General features: G+C 35.7%; 1 protein-coding gene across 2 annotated transcripts in view; it reads right to left on the bottom strand.

Moving 5' to 3' along the window:
- LOC132142376 (neuropilin-2-like) overlaps nt 1-20,166 on the bottom strand; it is an 86,365-nt gene that overhangs the window by 48,003 nt on the left and 18,196 nt on the right. For both annotated transcript variants that reach the window (XM_059552190.1, XM_059552189.1), the window contains exon 3: nt 15,407-15,588. In XM_059552190.1, the coding sequence (XP_059408173.1) occupies nt 15,407-15,588 (182 nt within the window). The remainder of the gene's footprint in view (nt 1-15,406; nt 15,589-20,166) is intronic.

The following is a 20,166-nucleotide window of genomic DNA, read 5'->3' as shown; positions in this document are numbered from 1 at the left end:
CTGCGGCCTGGCGCCTCTGACTGAAAAGCTTCAGGTCTCAGGAAAAACGATGTCAGATGTCAGGTCTCATACAATTAACCTTAGCTATCAGACGAAACGGACTCAGACAAAAAGTCATCAGACGAAACGGACTGAGGTGGAATATAGCGTTGCCCCGCCCCATGTGACGTCACACGCACGCCGTTCACAGGAAGTGGTATATCATCAAAGAGTTTGATATCTCTTTGATAACATGGTTGATTGATGGCAAAAGGAGGTAAGCAGCGTCTGTTATTTTATATTTTAACAGTTTTATTCAAATTTTACACTAAGTTATATAGGGAAGAGAACATGCTTTTCGAGAGTCTTGTGTGCACGTTTAAAAAGTTAGTTAGCCATATTGCAACTAGCAAGCTTTTATTTTGGCCAAGTGGTAAAGTTACCCTTACAAAAAATAACCATGGTTTTACTATCAAAAACCAAAAACAAACAAAAAACAAATGGTCGATATAGTTAAATCATGGTATCCACAGATTAACCATGGTTTTGCTACTAACCATAGTTTAACCATGGTGTTGGTAGTAAAACTGTAGTTATACAAATGATACGTTAATCATTACACAAAAAACGTTACTACACTTGTATTTTAATAAAACCACAATGCATTATTTATAGAAAAACTTTGTTGTTTCATCTCATAAATAATCATAACAATTATACGTATAAAACTTACTTATTTGTGGATGTAACTTTTATGAGTATGATTATGTATAACACACAATAAACACCATGCTAAATCCACATGATTTATAATGGTTTATAAGTCTTGTATCTTGACATTATTTATTTAAAATATATACAGTATCTTACTATCTTATTGATATTACAATAAATTTGGTTAAAATCAGAAGTATTACATATTACACATTCATCTGATCAGATATTTGATATGATGGCTGTTTAAGGAAAAATAATATTTTTTATTTTCATTATTATTGTTGTAGTTATTTATAGTGGTATTTGCCTGCTTTGAGTAAAGTTACAAAACAACAATGCCAAGATATGAGACTTGTATTATATCTAAGGGAAACATTCTGTTGTAAGTTAAGTGGATGCATTATTTTCATTGCGTATTATAAATCATAATCTTAAATGCTATAACCACAAATAAGTAAATTATACTTACATTATAACACATTAAAACTGTTGTTATGATTACTCATGAGATGATATGACATATTACAAAGTTTTTTTTCTAATACATTATGCATTCATTATAATGCCATAAGAATACTCTTATAATTTGTTTTAAATACGGGCTTCATAGGAAGTGTTACCATTAAGTTTAATCGATAATGTACTTCTTCACTGATGTTATACAATATCCTTGTACAAATGAAAAAAAAAAATGTTTACAGCATCTAATGCTTTTATCTTGTAGTGAAACGCATCTAAGAAGATGAATCAAATCAAGTGAGCCACAGAGATGGCATCGTCCAAGAGCACAGGCATGTATTTTTCTTTTCTGCATTGGTAAGAACACTATTAACTCAAAGAAAGTATATGTATACATTTAAACATCATAGACTAATAATGAACAAGAGTGCCGATTAAGTAACAAATATATGAATTAAAACCACCCAAGATCAGTAAACGATCTTTAACTATTACTGTATTCGTTTTATATTAAGGGAGTTCATCCAGAGGCAGTGAGTGAACTGTGTGTCCTGAAACCAGAATCAGTTGGGAAGAATGGAATCAATTCTACCCCATAAAAAGCTTACACAGGTAATTCACAACTCTGTGTGTGTGTGTGTGTGTGTGTGCGCACAGCTATAGCTTAATGTCTTCACGACTCATTATTTGTGTTCATTTCTTTAGGTCCCCTTCCAGATGCTGATGTTTTGGCTTCTGGTGCAAAACTAAGTCAGATTAATCCCAAGCCTTTGCTGCCACACATACTTGAGGGCATGTCAAAAGTAGAGTTGTACCTCTTGGCAGTCCACTTTCATACCAATGTCACCCTATAGCTGCAGGTGTTCCTGATGTCAATTTGCCCCCACTACCTGCTTGGTTTTCAGTTTGGCTGTAATTTTAAAATAGTCCAGACGGACGAGTGCATGATCCATCTGAAACAATTCCAGTTTGGACTAGTGGAGGTAAAAAGCACCTCTGCTGAAAACATTGCTCAGGTTCCATTTATGAAAATTCAAAGAGGACTAGCCAAACTTAAAGAGACCCATAAGTACTACTGGCAGGTGCAAGGTCAGACTGCAGTCACTGGTCTACACTGGTGTGACTTTGTGACTGACACAAAATCATATTTCATATTTCATAATACAGATGATCTGGCGAGATGATGCCTTCATAGCATCAATGAAAGTACTATTATAACGTTTACCTGGATGTGTATCATTGGTATGAATGGACAGATTCTGTTCATATTATAGTATGAACCTAAGATTTATATTTACATTCATAGTAAATATATACTTTATGTAGTTGAGTAGCATGTAGCATATTTTGTAGTAGATCTTTTGTAACATATTAGATACATCACATGTGTCTGTCAAATTATTTTCAGGGACATTTTATTTAAATAATTTCATTATACAAAATATAAAATTTTACATTACAATAAAAAGAATATATGGTAGGTATTAAAGGTATGCACTGCAACTAACTGAAAATGTAAAAAAAAAATTATAAATAAAAAACTACTATCAAATGTTAACACTGTAACACTACTATTGTAATAATCACAGTCATTCTTAAAAATCTAATATACTAATATACATTCACTGGTCAAGAAACATTGGTCCCTGATAATAAACCATAAAACAGCAATTATGCCAGATCTGATTAATTCTTCCTGACAAGGTGAGTGGCAAAACAGAATCCCAGATGTGTATTTCCTTGACCCTTCTAATCACCCTTTCCACCAGAAGTCTGAGGCATGCAGTGGCCTGTGTTTTTTCACAGTCCTGTTTGCTGAACTGCTTGGCACATTTAAAAGGTGGAATGATCCGTCTAGCACCAACACTGGAGAGCATATCTTCAATAGTGAACCCCTTGTCTGCCATAACCACATCTCCACTGCACCACACAGAGATACCCCAACCAGAGCTTTGAATGTGGTAGTGCACTTATAACTTCAGAGTGGAGTTTCAGTGATGTAGGGCTTTCACAGCAGATTTCTGTACAGTCCAGGATGACATGCAAGTTTGGATTGAACAAACAGTAAGTCTCTGGGATGGATGAGCTTATTTGTTGCCTGGACATCTAAATGGGTACTGAATCCAGGTAATCGTCCTGCTCAGCATAGCCACGCTTAACCAGAAAATGTCAGCGATAACTTGATTGACTGAAACAAACAAATATATATTAAATTATAAGACAGAACCATTGTTTTTACAAAATCATTTAATTCAACAACTAGTGTTAGACTCATACAGGTATGTTATAATTAGACCAAGATTTCAATCTAATAGCTTGAAAGAATTCGCTTTACCCAGACGTAAAGTGACCATGGTTTTATTATAGTAAAAGTGGAGTAACATGTTTTTTTTAGTGTAATGATTAACGTACCATTTGTATAACCACAGTTCCCTCTCGAGGCGGTAACTCAACATTACGTCAGCTAAGACGTATATGGGAACTCCTCCCTTCTCCACTTTCGCTGAAATCTTATTGGCTAACGCCAGCTGGGGGCAGCTGGCCAATTGACGCAAAGCATGCAAATACTGACAGGTCAGCGGGCAGTATAAAATGCATGGGCGCGAAAATTACGTCAGAATCTCTTTCACGCTAGAAGGCTTATCTAAGTCATCGTGGAAGTTGCAATAGAGGACTACTCACCCTGTTTTTCCTCTCCGCATCCGATGGCTGCTAATGCTAGATTTGGACCTTCACCAGTTCTGTGTGACCTGCCTGGGAACCTCACACGGACCACACGTGCGCCCACTGTGCCGAGCTGCCAGTGCGAGCCCTCAGAGCCAGAGTGGCTCTGAAAACAGCGGGAATGAGGCCCACTGCCGCCAGCGAGCCAATGGTGGGCCCTCCCCCGAAGACGAGTTTGACGTCGGCATGGTGGACGATAGCTTCCGCCCCACAAACTTCGTCCTCTTCGGAGCTGGCGAGGAAAACGACTCCATGTCGCTTTCGATGTCCTGCTTACCTCCTTTTGCCATCAATCAACCATGATATACCACTTCCTGTAAAGGGCGTGCGTGTGACGTCACATGGGGCGGGGCAACATTATATTCCGTATAGCGGATAGAGTCCGTTTCGTCTGATGACTTTTTGCCTGAGTCGGACTAAGTCCGTTTAGTCTGATGACTTTTTGTCCAAGTCTGTTTAGTCTGATGACTTTTTGTCCGAGTCAGTTTCGTCTGATGCCTAAGGTTAATTGTATGAGGCCTGACACATGACGTCGTTTTTCCTGAGACCTGAAGCTTTTCAGTCAGAGGCGCGATGGCGTTTTGTCCGATGACTGAAGCCTTTTAGTCTGAGGCATGACGCCTTTTCATTTAATGACTGAGGTCTGAGGATGTCCTAAAATGTACACCGTACAGGTTCTTTCGCAATGATTTTTTAAATGTGACACAACGCATTTACATCACCCACAAAGCCGAAGGAGACACAAGCGCTGCGTACGAAGTCGCATACTGCAAGGAGTCAGCAGTGTTTTGATTTGAGGGCACGGGCAAACGTAAAGAGAACGTCGTGACGTGTGTCCATTGCAAGATAGAGCTGGCATACCACAACTAGGGCCCTATGAATTCCGCGATGCAGAAAACGCAGACAGAATCGCGGAATCCAGTTATAAAAACGGAATTTACAGTTTAACGTGGAATGGCAGGGAATTCGCCATATTTTGAATGAATTAATCCAAAATAGCTCATTGCACTTACATCAAATCACAATATGGACTAATATCTGTAAATATTAAACCGGAACAGTCTATTTAAATATGAATCCTGAATGTTCTACGTGTCTCTGTTAATGAATGGAGCAGAAGCGCGCGTGACGCTCGCAGTAATTTCAGCATCTGTCATCTCTCTAAATAAGGACGTGAACAAATGAACAACATCTCCAGGACTGCTCTGACAGTCACTTCATGAGCATTTGACCGTTTGATTTGAGTAAAACTAGCATCACATCACATACACAGAACTGTAAAGGTACGCCAACCCGTCAAAATAAAAGTCCGGGTAAAGACTATTGTACTATTCAGCAGAATGTACATAGCCTACTACAAAAAAAAAAAAATCAAACATAATTTTTTTTTAAGTTTTAAACACAATATTTCTTCCATGTTTTATTTTTAATAGTAAATCCCCTTTGTTTACCAAAAAGTTAAGTTTTCAATAATTAAAAGATAAATTAAATTAATGTTTTATGTGTTTAATCTTTAATGTGCATCTCAGAAAATGCTTTATTTAAAACCCCAACTGAATGGCGTTTAAATGCACTTAATTCATCTGTCAACTTTATTGTCATTGTTCACAGTACAAGTACAGACAGAGAAACAATGGGTAATAATTAAATGTTTATTTTTGATGTATGCATTGCATTCTATGCATTTAAAAAATACAAAATAATTTTTTCTAAAAAAGGAAACTTAGTTGTTAATTTTAATAGACCAGGAGTCTTATTTTCTATTGCATAATTAAAATTGCACTTTAATTAAGCAAAAACAAATTTTATCCGATTACTCGATTAATCGATGGAATTTTTGATAGAATACTCGATTACTAAAATATTTGATAGCTACAGCCCTAATGCACAGTGCTCACTCTGAGCAAATGCGCCACCCATCATGCCTTGCTCTCAAACGTGGTAGAGACAAACCTATACAAGGTGCTAACAGCATAAATTGATAAAAGATCAAGGAGGGACCAGAGCCATATTTAGGGACTAGAATACCCTACACACGATGCTTTAATTTATGGGGTAAATAAAATATAAATATAATATATAAATATATACAAATTATTATTTGTTCTACTTCTCCAAATACAAGCAGGCCCTATTCCAGAATCAAATCACTAAGGGTAATCTAGTTTTAATGGTGGCCTACATCTATTTTGAATTTTTTTTTGCCCTGTCCATTGATAGCGCCATCCATATTTAAATGCCGCAGTCACTGGTCCTCTTAGCATTATGAAAAACAAAACTTATTCAAATTCTGAATGGATTAGCCAAGAAAGCCTGCAAAGAGCACTCCTTTAATAATAAGAAAAAAGCTGTCACTCATTTCAGCTTATCGCTTATAATTTTGTTATAATTGATGAAGCTCCACACTGCACAATGCATTTTTATTCATGAAATCAACAGAAAATGTTGGTGATTACTGCATTTATTAGAGCTACAAAAACACGTTAAAAAAAAATTGAGACTGTTGAAGCTCTCCAGAGTTCAAACGCAAATAGACACTGGAGCGTTTGGAAAATATGTATCACCACTTTCCTATTTCTACAGCTTCAACTGATGTTCTCTTGTTTTTTTTTTTTGTTTTTTTTTTTTGCTTTCTCTCTAGTACTCCTGTAGATCCGGCCATGAAACAGTTAATTGTTTAAAAGTTGTTAAAAGTTTTTAGGTGAGAAAAATGATCAAAATCATAAAAATATCCAAGCCAAAGGTTTTTATAAAGCAATAGAGGGTGTTCATAGCGTCTGAGAGAATCTAAAATTTAATTTAGCATTTAAATACATTAAAAAACAAACTTTATACTATTTTTAATGAAATACGAATCTTGAATAATGATAAGTTTGTGTCTGCTTATTCTATTCATCAGTGTTTGAACCATTAAAGGAAAAAAAAAACAGTATTTTCAGTGTTTTATTTCTGGGTTTAAAATTTTTAAAAATGAATGGATGCAAAGGTACATGAAGCATCCTCTCTAGCATGTCAGTTCATGATGTACTGATGTAGAGGGAAGAAAGTCCTGCAGATTTGGAATTACATGAGGATGACATCATTTTTGAGCTCTAGTCTAACTCAGTCACTACAATCAGATAAAGCCATGTCAGAATTACTTGTGGTCTCTGTGGTAGCTCACACCAGTGACACCATTTAACCAACACTGTTTCCTGTGTGGAGGGCAGCAAATTGCCCGGAATTCTATAGAAAGAAGAGACAGGCCTTATAGGAACTTGTGGTGGCAGTCAAGAGGTTAGTGTCTCAATGTGCCTAATGATTAGCAGCGGACCTGTGCGACTCCAGGCCAAATGAACAGCTGGTTCCAGTTTGTTTGCAACACTCAACACACTTGTGGGTGACGGCTGGTACCACGGTTAATGTATGTGTTGGATACACAGGCTCACTTGAGCACAGACAAAAACCCCAGGAAGCCACACAAGGAGAAGGAAAGAAAGCAAAAATGAGATGAAGTGCAGTGTGGTGCGCGCACACACACACACACACACAGGCCTTCCTGCTTTTCAAACACTACCTTCGCTCTCCCACACACAGTGATGTAAATAGCACTGCTTCTGCTTGTGTGGTAACACCACAGCTCCATAATACACAAAGAAAGCACTTAAATTGAGAAATTTGCTGAAAATACAATGCAAAATGCTGAAAAGAAGAGCATAGGGGAGAATGGGGTGAGGTACAGCCATGTTTTGTCCTTCAGGCCACAAGGTTAAACAAAAAAGGACATGGGTTTTTAAATGACTGACATCAAGTTCAGGGTGAATCATGGCCAATGCTGATACAAAATGAAATGAGACTAAAACATTTTCTTTAATTACGAACACTTTACTAAAAAAAAAAAAAAAAAAAAAAAAAATATTACACCCATAGCCACCATTGTTTATATATATATATATATATATATGATTAGACTCATGTCTAAATTTACCTGTGATTATGATGTAGTAAATGTTCTTTGACTTATATGAAAAATCATAATTATGTACATAATTATCATATGTATATCATATATTTACAGTACAAACTTTATACAATTTTGAAATTATTTTCAAATTATCAATATATATCGAAATAAATATGTATATTTTAAATATATTCACATACTTTTTTTTTTATTATATATGTATATATGCTACATATAAACAACTAACTAAAAATAAAGTAAAACAAAAGTCTAGCTGCCAAGGCAAAATTTATCATTTTCATTTACATTAAATTTATATACTAAAATAATTAAAACTGAAATAAGAATTAATAAGGCCAAATTAACCTAATAGTTCAAAATATTGATTTAAACGCTATAATAGTATCTCTGGCTCAATTTATCCTATTTTCCCCTAAACTTACAAGCACATGTGATAGTACTGCAAAGCTTTTTAAACAGTTTACTCAGATAATATGATCGTGCACTTTGGAGCAGTGTTTAAATAGCATGATGAACCTTCTTATTTAACCAATTTATTTTTCTTTATGAAAGAAGAAACAGAAAAGAGACAGAAACATTGAGGACTGAATCCTGTAAAGGGAACATGCATAACCCACTCCGCCATTGTGTTTGGTAGAGGATTGTGTTAGTGTCTGTTCTAAATAAAGTTCTTCACATAGTGGTTTTTAGTTTCCTCTAGCAGTGGGTCGTCCCATCAAAGTCCGCTTCTATTACGCTTCCACTTGGCCGGCTGCCCCGCACACTCAACCCTGCCATGCATACCGCCACTGCATGAGTATATTGTGTGTGTGTGTGTGTGTGTGTGTGTGTAAAACGCAGTGACGGGGAGCATGCATGCATGAGTGCCCACCCTTACTTCTTATTAGTTCATGCTTATGATCAAACCAAAAACAGTCTCTTCCTCCTCCTCGGGACATGCCTCCCGCTGCGGTACAGTGTCTGTGGCCTGCCTGTCACTACAGTTGACCGTACGGTAATGGAGGAGGCGTGGCAACTAAAGGGTTAGTTGCTGGGCAGAAACTCAGGTGGCGTGAGTGCTCATGCTCAAATGTGCGAGGAATTTCTCCTTTCTGCTGCCTACTTCATTTAACTCCCTCTATCTGACTTCTCATGGGACAACAAAGTCTGTTTTCACTCACTGCATTATTCACTCACTTTCCCCAGTCAGTTGAGATCAACTTGACGTCAACAAAACTCTGATGACACTGCTTTCTGTCTTTCATTCCCCCGCCGAGGACTTAAATTCACAATAAAAATAAAACTCATCTAACTTTAAAATTGAACAAAATAAATAGAAAATTTGAATTCTGCTATGTGGAGTGAATGGCAGTGATTTTTTAACAAATAACAATTGAAAAAATCTTCCCAGAAGATTGGTTATAGTTTATTATGGTCTGCTGTAGAGTTTTGTAGGATTAAACGATTTTATTAACAGATTATCTGTATTTAGTATTTAAAAAGCGCTGCACAGGGACTCTTATTAAGATAGTTTAAGACTCAAATCTGCTTTTGGGATCTACGTTTGAGATGGAAGTAATATTGAGAACAGCACTTGCTTCAGTAGAGAACGTCAAACATAGTTGAAGATGATGTTTTACAACTGCCACCAGTTCAATATAAGGATCTGACACAATATCTGACTACCAATCAAAAGTTTAGAGTCAGGGATTAGAGTCTCTAAAATTATGGAAAAGACAACACATATAAACAAATTATTTAATAAAAATGTAAATAAAAAGTTAAAATTGTGACATAATTCAGACATAAAACATCAAAATTAGAATTAAGACATAATTGTGAGATCAAAGTTTAAATTGTGATTCACTAAATCATAATTGGATAACGAGTCAAAATTGGGATAAAAGGCCATAATGACATAAAAAGTTGAAAATATAAGCTAGTACTAAGCCATAATTATCAGATAAGGTTTTAAATACATAAAAAGTCCAAATTATGAGATAAAGAAAAAACATATTTATGACCTAAAAAGCATAATGAGATAAAAAAGTAAAAAAATATTAGATACTAAATCATAAATGTGAGATACAATTTTTAAATTGTGACATACTAAAATATATATTTTGAGATAAAAAGTCAAAATTGGGATATTTCTTCAAGGTATATAGATGTGTGCAATATTTAAGCAAATTCGTTGCATTACTGAAATTTCAAAAACAACATCCATCCATTTGCTATCCGTTTCATCTCAATGCTAGCTTGAAGAAAGCTATTTCTTTCCTTTGGGTTTTGCCGCTTTAAGAAGAGGTAGTTAGAGCTGAAGACTTTAAATTGGATGTTTTATAGGAGAAGAGGAAGTGAGACTGCGAGACAGACGGCATCTGACCAGATTCAAAGCAACTGTTAAAGTGGCAGTAAATTCCACTGGCCGACCAGGATGGCCTCTAGACTACTTCTCCACCTCAGGTGGGGGGGCGGCACTGATGTTACCCAGAGTAAAAGAGAACTATGGACCTAATCGGTTCTTCTAGAACTTTCTTTAGAGTGTACACTTGGAAGACGGCAGCAGTGGTGAGCCTGAAGGCTGCTCAGCAGGAAGTCTTCCACAGTAACCCTGGCAACAGCATCACAGTCATGTGACTGGGGCAGGAGGGGTTGTTATGTTGCATATGCCACTGAGGGTAACAGTCTGGAAAGACTAAAATGGGGCAGAGAAACGGGGCAGCAAAAGAGAAGGGGAGCAGAAGAACAGGGGTTTAGGGGATTGATGGCTTTTGACAGACCCATTAGGTCATACACATCCATTCAAGGGTCAAAGGTTAAAACAACAAACTTTCAAAATGTAAAATTTAAATTCTCTCCTCATTTACTCACCCATGTTTTTCAATGCCTGTGTCAATTTTAGTACTCACAATTACTGAGTACTTAGTAATTAAAATTAAGTTTATTTATTTAGCGCATTTTTTTATATATTTAAAAAATATTTTATACAATATTTTATTTTAGCTTTAATTAGCAAATATATAATAATAATAATATTATTGTTATTATTATTATTATTATTATAGCTTTAGTTAGCAATACATTTTTATTGTCCATACAATGAAAGTTTTTTTTTTTGTTTTGTTAATGTTTATTTTATTATATTTTATTTTTGTTTATTATTATAATTATTATTATTATTATTATTATTATTATTATTATTATTTGTATTTTTTAGATAATAATAACATTGTTTTGTCAGTGGGTTCAGACTCAGAGTTATTTTGGACCCCACTGACTTCCATTATATTGACAAAACCAGGTGACAAATTCTACAAAATATCTTTTGTGTTTGTATTGAGAAAGCCATACAGGTTTGCAGCAACATGAGGGTGAGTGAGTGATGCAAAAATATTTATTTTTGGATCAACTATCCCTTTAATGGCTTCTACACATGCTGAATTCAGACAATGCTGCGAATCCAATCATATCAATGTGTCTGGAGAACCACAAAAGCTTATTCCCAGTCCATATATTCCAACCTGATTCCCAGCTCCTTCCATACCCTCAAAACGTGGTTTACTCATTCCTATCTCGCAAAAACTCCTTCGTAGTGTGTGACCACTAATCGTTACAGTTGGGAAAACTACAGTCGTACTAGAGCATTAACAAATTACACCAATGCGCAGAGCATGAGCTGAATTTTATGAATGACAGGTGCTGAGATTTTGCAGATGTCTGTGGAGATTCTATCCATGACCAAGCAAAGCATGATCTACTTGGAACTGCATTTTGTAAACTTTCTGAAGTTGCCTGTTCAATTTTAAAGGTTTCAAACATGTTGTTGCTCTAAGCCAAACAAACAGGAAAATTCCCAAAAAAAAAAAAAAAAAACATTTAAGGAGCGTTAGTCAGCCATAATGGCCTTAAGAGATCATCTACATAACTGATTCGATGTTACCCGAGGGTCAGCCAGAGACCAGTGTGGGATTTCTGCATGAATATAAATTAGGTTTGATGTTCTCGCTCCCAGTGCTGGATAAGAGAACATACATCGGAGGAAAGTGTTCACCAGAGATCATCTCTGCGACGCCTCTCCATATAAACAGACATAAACGCTTAGACTCACCCATGCTAACACTTTCCCACAATTCAAGTGATTGGAGCAGTTTGTCTAAACAACAGGTCCCTCAAAAATAGAAGCTGTTTTTTTCTTTTCTTCTTATACCTGCTTTTTGGCAGTCTTTATAACTTCCAAAACCATTAAAGACAGACTTTCTGAACTACTCTGCCTCAAGACCTGGAATTAAAAAAATAAAATAAACAACCATTATTCTGTGGCACAGGAAATCGCAACAGTTCATCATTTGTCTTTATCGTGGAAAGAAGTGTTTGGAAAACATGAGGATCTTACGCACATCAACTAATGCTGTCTTCATGTCCTCCTCCTGGGATGTTCCTAATGAGTTTGAAAATCATAATTATGACATTATGTGTGCTCAAGTGATTTTGGTCGGAATAAAATGGACATATTTCCCAATTCTTCTCTTTTCACTCCCCTGACACACAGGAGCTTTTTAGCACTAGACCAACAAAATATCAAAGGATGTGCATTAGGTTTGTATTTAATGCTTTATCTGTGTATTTTATCATTGTTGTGATGCAACAGAGATTTATGGGAACATACAGTAAATTCATAGAAATTTCAAACAAATAAATAAAACTAGGTGGTAATTGATACTGATAAATACGTACTGCTGATTATATCAAATGTAATCATATTTATATAAATCTATTAAATATATTGAAATATAAACATATTAAATAGCATTTGTTATTTAGGCTTAATATTTAATTTATTAAAACACAACAACATGAATATTACATATTATTATATTTTTATACATAAATGTAAATTATTTTATGTATATTTGTTTTATATTTTAAAAATATTACATTTATAAAATAGATACATACATAAATTAAATGATGAAAACTTTTTATAAGATGTTCTTGGGTTGTCTCTGGTTAGTGTAAAATGAGATTGTGGGCTTATCGCGTGAGTCATACTACTAGAGTTAGCAACTATATCTTTGGTAACAGTACCTGAGGGCAATGGTGATGATTTCAGCAATTACTGAGGTGAGGTGAAGGCTTAGAGACAGAATAACTCTGCTGTTTTCCCCATCAGCCATAATGAAGCCAGGGTGCTTATGTTACCAGTCTAATCATCACTGTAGCAAAACAACATCATAATTGCTGAACTCCCATGAATGTACGGCCAGTGCAATGTTCTTGAAGTTCTTAAATATACATGCATATATAAAAGCTAATGTAATAATAATAATAATAATAATACAATTAAATTAAAAATACCTAACTACTCAGAGCACCTTTAAATCCACATAACAACTCTTTGGCAACCACCCAGAACAACTTTTCATGAACAAACAGGCCTAATATTTTCAAAACTTATAAAAACAAAGTTTCCTGATGTCTTGCAAGCATGAACTGTACTAGTACAGTTAAATCCCTACAGATGGCTCTAAATGGTTTCAAAGTCCATGCACAAATTGCCAAAGCACTCCAAACTCTAATTCCCTAAAGACGAGAGATCAGAGTCCAATTAAGAGGTAATTCCTGGCATGCTCGTGGAGGGATGAAAAGAGTTAAGCATCACCCCCTCCCCGCCTTTCCTCTAAACTCAGTTTATTTTATTTTTTTCTCTCCCTTGATGTTTAATTGGTCTGGGAGCGCTTCAGAAACTTTTGAGGGAACATTTAAGAATCAGCGTGTCTGACGGCCTTGCAGCAGGACGGAGGAGCCGTGACCGCAGGAGTTAAAGGTCACAGGAGGTCATTCCACTAACGAGATTAACAGTGTAACAAGAGCGCCTCCAAAATCAACCTGAGCCTCTCGTGACCCTCAAAAACCAGCCTGCTCCGATCAACCATCAATCAAAATTTGAGACTGAGTGAGAGTTCACACATAAACACCCCGACCACTGAGTGACAAAAGAAAACAGCTAAAGAAAATGTGCTGCTTGTGTCCACATCTGGAGAAACAATGACCAAAAAAAAAAAAAAAAAAAAACACGGCGGCTTATGTGAAGTGTTTCTTAGGAAAGTGTTTCTCAAGAAATATTGCCATGCTGAATGGATAAACAGGATTTTTTTCGAAATGCAGAATCCTAATATTGGCATACATCTTGTCAGCAGGACCCCCAAAAAACACATAGAAAAATGAGCTGTAAGCTTGACATCAAACTTTCAAAATAATGACTGAAAACAATGATGGGGAAAAAAAAACATTGATTCTATTTGCAATTAGTATCAAAATGTTTTTGTTTTTTTTGCAAGATTTATGCTTATATATATATATATATATATATAAAGAGTCTCTTGTGCTTTTCAAGGCTGCATTTATTTAATCAAAAATACAAAAAAAAGTAATCTTGCAAATGCTATTACAATATAAAATAATGGTTTCTATTTTAATATCCTTTAAAATATCACTTATTTTTGTAAAGCAAAGCTGAATTTTCATCAGCCATTACTCCAGTCTGAACTGTCACATGATTCTTAAGAAATCATTCTAATATGCTGATTTATTATTAGAATTATCAATGTTGGCAATATTTGTGCTGCCAAATATTTTTTGGAAACTGGAATATTTTTTTTAGGATTCTTTGATGAATAAAAAGTTAAAAAGAACAGCAATTATTCAAAATATAAATCTATTCTAACAATATAAATAATTGCAATCACTTCTTATTAAATTAACACATCCTTGCTGATTAAAAGTTTAATTAATTGCAAAAAAAGAAAGAATAAAAATTTACTCACCCCAAAACTTTTGAACGGTAGTGAATATTGTTAGAAAAGATTTCTATTTTAAATAAATGCTCTTATTTTTTACTTTACATTCATCAAAAGATCCTGAAAAAAGGATCACAGATTCCAAAAATTATTAAGCAGGACAACAGTTTCCAGCGCTGAAATAAATCAGCATATTAGAATGATTTCTGAAGGATCATGTGACACTGAAGACTGGAGTAATGATGCTGAAAATTCAGCTTTGCATCACAGGAATAAACTAGATTTTTATATAAATAAAAATAAAATCCAAAACTTTATTTTACATTGTGATAATATTTTGCAATATTTTTTTTTCCTGTTTTTCGCTCTGATCCCAAACTTTTGAACGGTAGTGTGTAAATATACACATTAATTTAAAAATAGTTTCTATATTGTGTAAAATAAATGTACAGTGTATATAAATATATAAATGAAATAAAATTAGGTAATATATTATATATATATATAAATAATTTAAAATAATTTAAAGCAAAAGACAAACACATGAAAAGTGGCTGATGTTGCAGTGCAACACAACTAAATTTAAAATGGTTGTGTCTGTCAAATAAATGTGAATCCTACACTCTCCAATGATTATAATAGCAGCAATCTCGTGAACTGACTTATAGGATGAGAATGCTTGAGCTGTTAATTGTCAGGAATAGAAATTTCCCTTGGAAAAAAGTGTTCCTCAAAATGTCTGTTTCCTTAACCACATGGCAGCAGTGAGATTGAGCTCGCTCACCAGTCTTGTAGATCTCATAGCGCAGGGAGAAACCGGCACCCTGGTGTGCATAATCAGACACAAACTTGATGTGGATGACTGGACCCGAGGAAATTATGGCAGGAGGTGCGATGTTACTGCAGTGCCTTCCCAACAGGTCCGCGGACTCAGAATTCCCATCTCGAATCTCTATGAAGTCATACCTAAAACAAAAAAACAGTACATGCTTCAATGCTATATACAGGTGCTCACCCCTAAACAGGTGTCTTCTTCTTGCTTTACAGCGGATCGCAGACTTATAAGTGTATTACTGCCACCTATCTCTCAAGCGGACCATTGTCACTCCTAATTGAGATTGTAGATAGAGTGTCAATGGTCAATTTGAGAGATAGGTGGCGGTAATACTCTTGTAAGTTTGCAATCCGCCATTAAAGCAAGAAGAAGAAGATGCCTCAAGAGCAGGCTGTGTTTTGAGGAGGCGATCACATAGTTCAGATATTGCAGTGCATCAGAGGTAAAAAACTATATAAATATTCTTCAGTTTCTTGCACAGACCGATCGTTTTGTGCCTTTACACGTTAATGTATCATCACAAGCCACAGGGCCAAAGGCATAATATGACCAACAGAGTAACTGTGAAGGAACTGCTAGGAGCTATTTTAATTTGAGGTGGGGATGATCTTTGACCCTGCGTGGACTGCTGCCTTATCACAACAAACACACGTTTTTTCATGTCACTTCAGAGACAATGACCACCTGTCTGGCCAAAATAATCCCTTAATGTGTGTTGCCCCTCTTTTGCCAAAACACTTCACACACAATGTCTAAATGGGGCAAAAGACTCCCAAAAATCCATCCGACTGTCTGCATGTGTGCTTCCTTCTAATAAATTTGGCCATAGAAATGCATGAGTCAGACTTCTTTTCACAACTCTGGAATGCTTGCCCCCTTTAACCTCTAAACAAGAAAAAGATTAATGTAAACACACGCCATCATTCCCAACCAAACTATTCCAGAGCACAACATGGTGACCAGACTTCCTCCGAACTATGAAAACGAATCTATGCAGTTTTAAAACCAACTTAGGGCCTTATAATACACCCGGCGCAATACGACACAAGGCGCAGCACAAGTGTGTTTGTTAGTTTCAGTCCGCCACCATTCACATTTTCCCGTCCAGCGCCTCGTCGTTTAATTAGCAAATTCATTTGCGCTCATTTTTGCACCCATGGGCGTGCTGATCTAAAAAAGAATTGTGTTCAGGCGCATTGCCTTAGTATTGCATTCTTGACAAATAAAAATAAATACAATCTATGTATATGTTGTAAAGCATGATGCCAGCAATTCTATAAAATGATTCAGTTTAACGGATTCACAAAGAATTTGTAGAGCTAAACTGTAAGCAATGACTTTAAACAAAGCTGCACTGGGACTTATTTATATTATATCATATTTTTTTATTTTGTTTTGTAAAGTGTTTAATCTGTGAAAAGATGGACAGGAAAAGTTGCTGAAGTTGCCCAGCATAGCGTCAAAGATTAAAAATCTATTGTTTTTGTCATTTGAGGATGGAACTTCACAGAACTGAACTGTGCTGAATGAACTGATTAAGTAAATCAATAGACTTCAAAATGTTACTTGTAATTCTTTAGTTCTTTAGAAATCCACCATTGCAATAGTGCTTTAAAGTAGTCAAAAACTAAAACATTGATATGAAAAACCTGGAACACCAAGAACTTTTGGAGTCTCCAAAGAATTGTGCAGAAACTCAAAAACATATTGATGTCAATGAATGTGTTTGGGCTTTCCCTACAAAACCAGAATAGAATTAAGACAAGACGTCAGGGATTTTTAAACTTTTCCTTCCCGGTTGGCACTGAAGTATCCCTGGTTGAGCCACATTACTGCTGGCTCCACGTCACTCAGGGAGTGTGTACATGTTTTTCTATCCCGATGGGGACTTAAACCTAAATGCACACCGACTCATGGGGACTCGTGTCACCGTTGGGACCTAAACTGAGGTAATCTAAAAATGCAGAAAGTTGCCTGTGAGGGCTAGGGTTTGGTGTAGGGTTGGTGTAGGGCGACAGAATATACAGTTTGTACAGTATAAAAATCATTACGCCTATAGAGAGTCCCCACAAGGATAGTGAACCAGACATGATTGTATGTGTGTGTGTGTGTGCTCTTGTTTTTGTGACATATCAGGACACAATTTTGTATAATGACATGGGTATGACACAGGTATTACAAGGAGAGGGTGACTTATGAGGACATAACCCATGTCCACATTTTTCAAAACGCTTATAAATCATACAGAATGAGTTTTTTTGAGAAAGTAAAAATGCACAAAGTTTCCTGTGAGGGTTAGGGTTAGGGTTGGGGTTGGTGTAGGGTCAAAGAATATACAGTTTGTACAGTATAAAAACCATTACGCCTATGGGATATCCCCACTTTCCACAAAAATAAACGTGTGTGTGTGTGTGTGTGTGTGTGTGTGTGTGTGTGTGTGTGTGTGTGAAAACCTGACACGGCCCCGGGCCCCCTCAGAATGACATAAAGAGGCAGGTGTCTCTGAGTCTTCATTGCTCTGGACCCCCCTGGCCGACCGCACACTTGGAGACTTCAGGTACAGCAGTGTATATTTAGACCCGAGACATCTCAGCTACATACACATTCACAAACATACGTGCATATCCATGTACAGCATCTGAAATCCGAATGCATAACAAATGTACAAAAAACAAATGTATTTTTTTTCAGTGCCACACACATACATGAGAACATATATTTAATTACAACTACTAACATAACTCTAATCTTACCCCTATACTTTAAACAAAGGCATTATTTGGTATTATTACGTGGAAAAATAAGATACTCAACACTTTTTAGCCTTTTGATGATATTTTGATCATATATGTTTTACACATTGTTTTTCACTAAATTAACACAAGCAAGAATATTTTACTATTATACACCAATATATAGTAAAATATAAACAGCAATAAAATCAACACGTACTGTATTTTTACTAAATTATTTTAATATATATATAATTAGTAACAAATCAGAGTTTTAAATCAATCATGAATTCATTGAAACTGAACTGATAATTTAACATTTGCTACTGAAGTTCCAATCACAGACATTAGTTAAAGGGGAAAAAGGGGGGGGGGGGTCATAAAATTAGACACCAATTAATGACACTAACTTCATAAAAATCATCACTGTATTCACAATGTTTTAAATATATCGTGAATATGCAATATACTTTTAAGGACAATTTTATTCCCAAAGTATAGCTACTATATGAACTGTACTGTAGGTAAAACCACACCCATGCACAAACTCTCACTCGTTTTCTTTTTGTGTCCATCTTACCTCAAACGCTAGAAAAGCTGGGATGAAGGCTTGTAAACTGTGTGCAAGTGTAATTAGGTTGTGATTGATTTTGTAGGAGCTCTTGGCTCCTGGATTAGCAGTGACAAGTGAGTGTGTCAAATATGGATATTGAGCGTCTCTAGACGCCTCCACATGGCTCTGGTGCATTTCGAGCTGCGCTTGAGAGTGGAAACAAACCAGGATGCCCATTGATCAACAGCCGGATCACTTATTTACCTCACAAAAAAAAGTTTGTATCAATTTCACAGCACTTGTGTCTAAATGCAAAAAGATTTTTCTCATTATCACAGTAATATAATGTTTTATAGGCATAAAGCTCAAATTGTTTACTGTGGTGCAATAGAGCTGCGATTATGCATGCTAATTATGCACAATTCAATGGTTATTCAGGTGCTACAGGCAGTGAGGAAAACTCCCCAGACAGTGGAATGTTTGTAAATGTGCTTGACACGAGGAGGGCAAAGGCCCCATGTCCCTGTCTCCTGTTCAGACATGTCTTCCTCTCCAGTCTCACTTTCTGTCTCCTCTACCCTCCAGCATCTTCACTGCTAATTGCTTTTCACACCTACGTTGTTTTTCAAGCATTTTTTTTCAGGTCTACACAGTTCCCCAAGGTGTCACTAGCCGCCCTAAAGAGCAGTTTGTCTGGAGAACGAGACAGACAGACAGATACACAGGGATACGAATGCTACTATCCTTGTTTGTCTTGTGCATATACAGTATAGTAATATATCGTGTTTGTTTCTTGCCTGTGTTCAAATGAAAAGAGATGTGTTGCGGTGACACTGGGTGTAACATAAGCCTGGACCCCATTAATCTCTGAACTGCCTAAAACCAACACAATAAACAACACTGCAGCATGTGTTTGTTTTTTTATTTTTTTTTATCATAAGACCCTCTAGCTCGCTAGACATCACTGTTGAAACTTATATTAGGCTCACATGCACATAAATTACAATGGATGCATATAAATATATATGTAATTTCATGCATTTCAGGCATTGACACTGCTATAATAATGTATTCTTCTATTCACCTTATAGCACCAAGTTACTAATGGTTATATAAGGAAATTAAAGACAGGGTAGTACATATATTAAAGTACCACAGTACTACCATTTTATGCCATCAATGAACCAATGAACCATGATACTGCTATAGTACTTCATCAAGTGTTATATATAATATAATATAATCAAGCATGCCACTTAAAAATCATAGTAATCAAAGGATTACAAGTGATATATGTACTGTATGTGCCATAATATTACATTTAACAAAAAAAAAAAAAAAAAACTTTTTTAACATCTAAACCAATCAATTAATCACTTTATAATAACATCAATAACATTTTCTCTAAAGAAAAACAAAACATA

This window comes from Carassius carassius, chromosome 6 (genome assembly GCF_963082965.1).
Source record: "Carassius carassius chromosome 6, fCarCar2.1, whole genome shotgun sequence".
NCBI classification, from domain to species: domain Eukaryota; kingdom Metazoa; phylum Chordata; class Actinopteri; order Cypriniformes; family Cyprinidae; genus Carassius; species Carassius carassius.
The sequence above is the reverse complement of the archived record's forward strand: the minus strand, read 5'-3'. Positions and strand labels throughout refer to the sequence as shown.